This window comes from Diadema antillarum, unplaced genomic scaffold (genome assembly GCF_040938485.1).
Source record: "Diadema antillarum isolate AM-2024a unplaced genomic scaffold, OU_Dant_1.0 seq00001184_RagTag, whole genome shotgun sequence".
NCBI lineage: Eukaryota > Metazoa > Echinodermata > Echinoidea > Diadematoida > Diadematidae > Diadema > Diadema antillarum.
This window is the reverse complement of record NW_027271984.1, coordinates 853,509-862,361: the sequence shown is the minus strand read 5'-3', so window position 1 is coordinate 862,361 and position 8,853 is coordinate 853,509. Positions and strand designations below refer to the sequence as shown.

The 8,853-nt window shown below is 36.9% G+C and overlaps 1 protein-coding gene across 1 annotated transcript; it reads right to left on the bottom strand.

Annotated features, from left to right (window-relative positions):
- Positions 1-6,749: 6,749 nt before the first annotated feature.
- Positions 6,750-7,715, bottom strand: LOC139744500 (beta-2 adrenergic receptor-like). The gene is made up of 2 exons (XM_071654934.1): positions 7,293-7,715; positions 6,750-6,932 (listed from the first exon to the last, which is right to left on the bottom strand). Exons 1-2 carry the CDS (start codon positions 7,713-7,715, stop codon positions 6,750-6,752), a joined length of 606 nt encoding a protein of 201 aa, XP_071511035.1.
- Positions 7,716-8,853: the final 1,138 nt, after the last annotated feature.

Below are 8,853 nucleotides of genomic sequence, written 5' to 3'. Positions count from 1 at the left end.
AGTCTACACAGCATCATCCCCACAAGCATCTCCGTATACGTTAGACGTTGTATATTTTGGTAAATATACATTGCAATATTGTTACAGCAATGTCAAACATGAAAATTAAGCTGTTTGAAGAATATTGTGATTTGCCACCGCCTTAAACCAAATTTCCGCATGTTTCAAGTAATGGTTTATTCTATATAAAAAGAATACACGATTAGCAGCCCAACAGCGGCTGAAAATATCACGGTTGCGGTTAAGAATTACATGAGAATTAGTCATTGTTAACAAAATAACGTATGAAATTACAGTGAGAATATACACATCAAAATAAGTAATACAAAACATGAGTACAATTGGGAACGTCAAATATGGACTGAATATTGAAATGAACAGGAAAATAAAATAATGAAATTCTGTATGAGTAAAGAATATCATAAAATTGCTGAGAACTGAGTAGACCTACAAAATATGGTATTGCACGTTTTCTGAATCCGTTCGCCAGGCATTCAAAATGTGTAACATTTACCAAATGCCAGAAAGAAAAAAAAAATTTTGATCAACTATTACCTTGTGAATTATTTGAGAAAAATTTGGCAAACTCATTCCAATACATTTTCGCATTGTTTTAGCTCCTCTAATTCAGATATCATCAGAGCATTTTCAACTATAATCTAGATAATTTCTACCAAAGATTATTTATACACTCTTCTAATCATTTCTAAACTTTCTATACATATTCAGAAGTTAACCATCATGAAAAAACTGGTAGGAAAATATTCTAAAAATTTGGTGAATATAACCAACATAAATTTCCGTATAAGATCAAACTTTCGAAGATTATACTGTTTCACCATTTTAAGCATATCCCACATTCTCATAGATTTTGTTTAAAATGAAGAATATGTCGACTGAATATTCACCAAGTATTATTTTGAACATTTTCAACATGTCTAAAATTAATATATGCAGGTTTAATATAATCCAAGTTCATAATGTTCACACGTATTTAATCATTCACGTTCTGTTTTCAAGAAATACTGTAATTTTGCAACCTTCTTCAGGAATCATATTCTTTCTCAAAATAACATGATTTATTTTCCCTGAAGGTTGAATCTTCTGAGGGATGCAATTTGTTAAAAAGACATTAAAGCTTATTGTCGGATTCATTCTTCTTTCAAAGCTTGATAATCTTCTGCGTGCCAGGTTCATTTATCATTCATAGATATGAGTGTCAAACTTATGCAAATTTGACTTTAAAAGGCATCGAAAGTGTTAAGTGACATAACTAAAAAAACATCACATAACTAAAAATAAATTTCTCCCTCTTGTGATTTCGTGTTTTTCGTGCACAATGTCTCCCTCAACGTGTGTAAATAACGTTTACCTAAAGAATGAAATGACAGCACATGGTAACTAAAAAAAAAACATCCTGCTGTTTTTATCATTTTTCTGTTAAATACCATATGAACACACCAGCATCTTACTCTTTCTTTAGCATGTTTAGTTTGTGTACGTACCTATGCATACAATCATACAACTAATGGCGTTAGACCCTGATAAATACACTGTGCCATGTGTTATCTGTTGTCACCTTGTTTACTCTTATCATATCCTTTCTGTTCAGTTTATGTATGTCTACATAGTGGCGGCTTTCAGTTATAAAATCAAGGTCATAAGACGCCTTCTGAGATCACTAAATGCCTCGCGAAACAAACGATCTCTGTAGCCGTAGATGAGCGGATTGACTGCCGAATTCATGCCCAAACTGATGACTATGACTTGGGCAAGAACGGGTTGATGATAGTCTTTCAAAAGCGATATTTGGATACACAATTGTACTTGCAAGGGGACACAACATAGAATGTAGATGAAAACAACGATGGACATTGTTTGTGCGGCTTTGAAATTCTTGTGCAGTATTTCACGATTAGCTTGAATATTTCCGAAAGCTTCATTAACTTGACAAATCATGTGGGATTGTTTGAAAGCAATGTGTAATATGCGCACGTTGATACCCGTTACAGTTAAGTAGGCAAGAGTACTCGTCACAAGCACGATCATATTAAATGCCTTCAGAAAGGGATCATCAGTATATCTACCGGGGCACTTAATAGTCATCATTTCTGCGTTTTCTGACGCAAGCAAATAATAATACGTTGCAAAGAACACAATATGAAAGATCCACGAAAACGCAATTGCACACCGAACTCGTTTAGCAGTCACGATACTGGAGTAACGTAGTGGTCTAGTAATAGCAATAAACCGATCGATCGAGATCGCAATTATCTGCCCAAGAGACACTGCAGTGAACATCATTAAAGGAGCCCCAAATACAATCGCATCCAATGAATCACAATTTGTTGCATTTGAGAAGTTGAAGTAAAGGTATAAAGGAATACCGATCAATCCGATTAAGAAATCGGCCACAGCAAGATTTGCAATGATGAGGTACGCTGGTGTCCGCAATCGATGGTATCTGTAAACTGCAAATACCACAAAGCCATTTCCCACAACGCAACTAGCTATCATTGGAACCAAACACGTCGAGAGTAGAGCACTATTCAGCGGGTTAATGGCCGTGATGTTAGCCGGTCTGGCGTCTAAGTTATCCGTCATATCGTTAACTTTAAAATCGGCACGTCACGAGATACGACTTTCGTTGCAAACCTTCCTGCAAGATACAAAAAGATCCAGAGGTCAAACGTTCTCACAGCGATCTATAGCACTAATATCCGCTAATGTTTCAGCAGATCTATTCCCGTGTTCACAAGCTCTCCTTAGGTGATAATGACAGTGACCGTAAAATGGTGTGGCGGCTTTTATAGCTTTCAGGTGGAATATAATCTTTATCCGCAGAGGGTTGAGAGTTGTTTGATGGAGATTTCAATCGACGAATTGCTGTAAATAATTTCTATGTCAGCACACCCCACTAATTGTCAACGTCTATATACATCACTGATGTCGATAACGTATCTCTTTTAAAAAAATCTATAGTTCCTATGCTCAGAGTGGATTTATATCTGACCATGGTTGTATGCATAGATATTTTCAAGGAGGACAAGGATATGTTCAATATTTGGGAGTAACATGTGTGTGTGTGTGTGTGTGTGTGTGTGTGTGAATGTGTGTATGCAGTTGTGGGAGCCCCCTTCACGCCAAGGAGCTCTTGCATTTTTAGAATTGAATTTCAGCCATCTGCACGCGCAACGCACATTTTTTTTTTCACGTAATGGTGGGGGGAAATGTCTGTTAAAAAAGTAGAAATTGCATTTTCGGGGACAAACCACACTTTTGTGAAATTATCCTTGAGAAGCAAGTTCATGTATGCATGTTGCTTTTTTGTTCTTGCATTTAATCTGAATTTTCCGTGCTGATAAAGATGCCGGTATGGCGTACACGCCAAGAAAAACATCGACTTTGGAAACCTATGTACCATTATAAAGAAGGTACGCTTGAGTGATTTTTTAAGGGGTCTGTCGCGAACACTTTGATTACGACTTTGTAGAAGGGTGTTGATAATGTGTTTTCTGTTCCACTTCATGAAGTTTCGTGAAGTTTGCAAGAAGGGAAGCGTAAAAGATGAGTGGCAAAGAACTCCTATGAGCGATCATGTAGATAAATCTCCTTAACTTGAGGGAGACACGTTTTTTGTTGTGAGGAGAAATGAATTCCTTCATTTGAGTGAAGAGAGTCATTCAAATTGACTCACACATCGTTAACGATTTCTGTAACATACCATAGTGACCAGTTGTTTTCTCGTTCTTTCCAAGTTGCGTAAATATAGATTATCTCCTTGTATTTTTGATTTATTTTCTGTATTTTTCTTTTATTTGCTGTGCCACGATCTACCCTATACCTGCATATTTGCATAATACGTGTTTGAGCCAAAGGGTGTGTTGCATTACCCAACGGTGTGAAGATGGCATTTTCTTTACGGAAACGGGATTACCAAAACACAAGATTAAATATGTTTGCTGCGATACTGATAAACGACACATGCATTATCCCAGGAAGCAAGGATAAATCCGCCCTGATATGTCTGTCATTTCAGTTGGTTTCATTTAATTTTACACTGTAAAAACATCGGTGTTAGATTTAACACCATGGGTGTTAAATCTAACACCGATCAAGTGTTGATAGAGGACCACACCCACAGGTGTAGAAAATGTATTGTGATGGTGTTGAAAAGTGTTCATCTGGCACTTCGTGGTGTTAATTTGACACTGTAGCTGGTGATATTTTGACACTGTACTGGTGTTAATTCAATAACAACACCGCATGGTGTTGATATGATATTGCTGGTGTTAATATCAATGGTTTAACACCCGTCCAGCTTCAATACGAGACCACACCAACTGGTGTTACTGTGGTGTAAATGTGTTTACACATTTTCCAAAAATCTAGTACTTCATTGTAAAATTCTTGATCGTCTTGTTTAAGTTAAAAATCAACAATAAGTGCATTTACTAAGAAACTCTTCAAAAAACAGTTTTATATTTGGAAATGACACCCGGAGGTTTTAATTTAAACCATAAATGAGCACCAAAAATTTAACACCAGCTCGGTGTTTCATATTTAACACCGGACTTTTTGCAGTGTACTATTTAGTATCATCCTGCAAAGCCGGCTTTCTAGATATGTTCTAATCATACATATAATAACGTCTATATTGCTCCCAAATATACGAAAAAAAAAAAACCCACCTTGTCAATAATGACCACTAAAAGTCAAAATACAGTGCCAACGTAATATCTTATTGTCCAAAGTTGACATGAACATGAATGCTGTTTTTAGGGCCTGGTAGTCTATTTACACAAACACGACGCAGAGTACCATTTGATATGTAAACCACAACCCATATGAGAGCAATGTCAATAGCAATAAGAGCAGCGATATCAACCATCCAATCACAATTATGATACACACTAGTCTCCAATGATTGCATCAGGTTGTAATACATATTGCTTTTATGCAATTTAGCAGTATTAAGCGTCAATCACTCAAAAGGGCATAATATTAGAATGTGCCGTGCAATCAAAGTCAGATAACACCATCTGCAATTAAGAGTTGATGGAAGAGCAAAAAAAATCCTGCTTGATTGAACAAATTTAATCCAATCTTTAAGCGAGAATAAAAAAACGAAAAAGGAAAATAGTAAACAGCCCGAACAATTACGTTTTAGAAAGTTGAACAGGGAATACTGAAATGCAGTTGATACTCTTTCGAAGAGAAAGGAGATATTCAACTTTGGGCAGAATGAAATTTCTTGCAAATTTCATTTTATTGCTATATCTTGAATACTGTTCCACTGCCTGAACTTACTGTAACCAAAAAGAAAGGGGACATTCTTGTCAAACCAAATATAAAGCAAATGGCCAGAATAGTGCTGAAAGAAAAAAAAGAGCAAATTCAAACACTTCAACCGCTATATATCAGGATGGATTCCTATGGAGGAACGTTGGTTAAGAATGGGATGTAAGCCAATTTCGCGTATGATGTCCTTTCAGGCAACACAACTTACCTCACAAACTCATTTCATCAGTGCAGATTTAAGCCATAGCTATAGCAAGAGAATTCACAATGGACTTATATTACCCTAAGTCAGTACTGAAAGTGGGAGAAAAGCGTTTTTTATAGTTCTGGAGCAGTCTTGTGGAACGCATGCAGACGTGATTTCGGTGTTTTTGTATTATAAATATGATCTTAAATTCTATTCATTTGCACTTCGTAGTTTTTTTGTTTTGTTTGAGTGTAATTGTACTTTTATAATACCAATAATGATTATAATGGAAGGAAGAATGACATTTAAGTGTCATTGATAATAATTTGTTCTGCACGATGTTGCGAATGATACATAGATAGGACTGCTGAAGCAGTGTATGGTCGTTTGCTGGACAGTGTGCAAGGCAAAATGAATTTCGAATAGTTCAAGTACTTTCATGCTTATCAAAGTAAAAACTACGTAACATACACCTAGAATATAATTGCATTTATAATCCTTATAAAGTGACATGCTTTAATGTACGTAAATACAACGAGTTTCATGAAGAGTGGGGTGTCACTACACATGTTTGCTTATGGAAAAAAAGGTCCATATCGTTTAAAATGTGACGTTGGATGAATGCGTTGCAAAGCAAAATTAAAAGCTTTTCAGCAGAGACAAGCCACTAGCCACTACCGACAGGGCCCTAATACTGTCACGTGACTGTATTGTTGAAACTATCCACGTAAGAATTGATCAAAAGAAGTAATTTTCACAGCGTACATGTATATTCAACCATTTTGAAGCCATTTTCAAGAACGATTGTGATTTTTGCAACCTTCTCGCTCCAAGGAAACAATTTCCCTTTCCAAAGTAACGTGATGTATATTTCCTATAAAGGTTAAACCTCCCTAGAAATACGATTTGTTCAAGACATCACAGCTCACTGTTTGATTCAATTTAAAGAAACTTTATTTAGCGCGTTTATACACATAGCTCCTTATCATGATTTTTATTTGCCAAGTTTTTTCCGTACTTCATTGGTTTTTTTTTTTCGTGAGCAACATCTTGTTCAGAGTGATGAAAAATAAAAGGAAAACAGAATTTTCCAAAATACACGGTATTTTCTTTAAAACTAATTCGCCATGATCTCTCTCTAACCACTAACTCTCTGTTTCGTATGCACGATTATACCTACATTGTAGCTTTAAGCACATTTGTATACACACATTAAAAGTTTGTAATCCTTCTGTGTTCAGTCACTGCTATTCTAATTTACTTATAAAATCAACGTCACAAGACGGCTTTTGAGATCACTAAATGCCTCGCGAAATAAACGGTCCTTGTAGGCATAGATGAGTGGATTGACAGCCGAATTTATGCCAACACTGATTATGCTGACTTGGGCAAGGACTGGCTGATGGTAGTCGCTAATTTGCAAAAGTTCGATCCCAAATAGTATCTGTGACGGGACACAACACAAAGTAAAGATGAAAACAATCATACATATTGCTTGAGCCGCTTTGAAATTCTTGATCAATATTTCTCGATTACCCCGATTTCTTCCGAAGGCTTCGTTTGCCTGAAATATCACGCGGGACTGTTTGAAAGCAATTCGTAGTATGCGCACGTTGATAGTCATCAACGTGAAGAGTACAAGACTGCTTCCAACAAGGACGCTCAGATTCACCGCCCACAAAAAGGGATCTTCAACGTATCTTCCGGGACACTTTATCGTCATCATCACTGCATTATTGGACGCCATCAAGTAAGACCGTGTTAAAAAGATCGCACATGTCGTAATGCACGTGAATGTGATCACACTTCGGACGCGTTTCGTCGTTACGATGCTGGCGTAACGTAGCGGTCTAGTAATGGCGATATACCGGTCGACAGAAATTATGATTATGAGGGTAAAAGACACAGCACTGAAGACCATTAATGGTGCTGTAAGCACACTCCCAACGAAGGGATCGCACGTGGTATTACGAGAGAGGCTGAAATAAAGATATACAGGAATACCGATCAATCCGGTGAAGAAATCGGCCACAGCAAGACTTGCAATGATGAGGTATGTTGGTGTCCGCAAACGATGGTATCTGTAAACTGCATATACCACCAAGCCATTTCCGACGCCACTACTAACTACCACTGGTATCAAACACGTAAGGAGTAAAGCAGTGTTCAGTGGGGTAAGTGCGGTGTTGTTAGCAGGTTGATTCAATATATCCGTTGCATTCCTCATTTTGTTGTGAAATATTAAGATCTGGACGACAGAAGATACAGTCACAATCTCGGTAACAACAATCTCAAAAAAGATAAGATCAAGATCTGAGCGTAAAGAAATCAAGGTTTGATAGTTGAAGAAACACACTGTCAATCGTGGACGCTATTAGATATCATTTCCATCAACATGGGCTCAGTCGCACAAAACTATCCTCCGTTTTGTATACATTGGATAATTAGTCCCCTCTCGTCCGTCAAGGGTAAGGGCTTGAAAACTAATTTATTGACGGGGAGTATTAGATGGTGTCTGATGCAAGTTTCATACCACTCATTGCTCTGATTATGTTCAGTTCAGTTCAGTTCAGTTCAGTTCAGTTTTTATTTCTGCATTTCAAAATCAATACAAATCAACAAATCAACAAGATACTTACATAGTCATTTACACAGTTAATATTCGTAACGTTTGGATCTTACATACATTTTCTTTTTTTTTTTTTTTCAAGAACGAATATCATATATGAAAGGAAGCAATAGGAAATGATAAAAATGAAATGCAGGGGACCATCATCATAAGCTAAGCTTGACGAGGATGATGGCCCCAGGTAAAGAGATACATAAAGAAAATCTTGCCACTCACTGAGTGGGGGGTAATTGTGCAATGGGCTCAACGAAGAGATACATAAAGAAAATCTTGCCACTCACTGAGTGGGAAGTAATTGTGCGAAGGGCGTGCGGTGCAGTGCGGTGTGCATTGTGTTGGGATGAATCTTGGTTTGTACGTTGAGTGTTATTTTGTGTATCAGTGTGATGAGGTGAATGTTACTTCAGTTATGGCCGTGAACTCATTGTTTAGGGTGTTTGTTGACCAGGTGGTATGAATATTTATGTGTCAGAAGTATACTGGATTATGAGGGTGTTTTTTAGTTCTCGTTTGAAAATGTTCAACGACGTACGTTGTTTTAAATTAGGGGGTAAAGAATTCCAAATATCTGGTCCATTGTGCTTTAATGATTTTTGAGCTAAAATGATTCTGGGGTTTTCGAGATGGTAATCGGACGACTGACGTGTTGGATATGAATGAACAGTGAAATTTGGAGTGAAGAAGCCATCAAAAATTTTTGGAAGACAATTAAATGTATATTTATACATAAAAACAG

Coding starts and splice junctions, on each gene's coding strand:
- LOC139744500 (XM_071654934.1), bottom strand. CDS start 7,715: ATGAGGAATGCAACGGATATATTGAATCAACCTGCTAACAACACCGCA. Junction 6,933..7,292: donor CGACGAAACGCGTCCGAAGT/GTGATCACATTC, acceptor GTCCCGTCACAG/ATACTATTTGGGATCGAACT.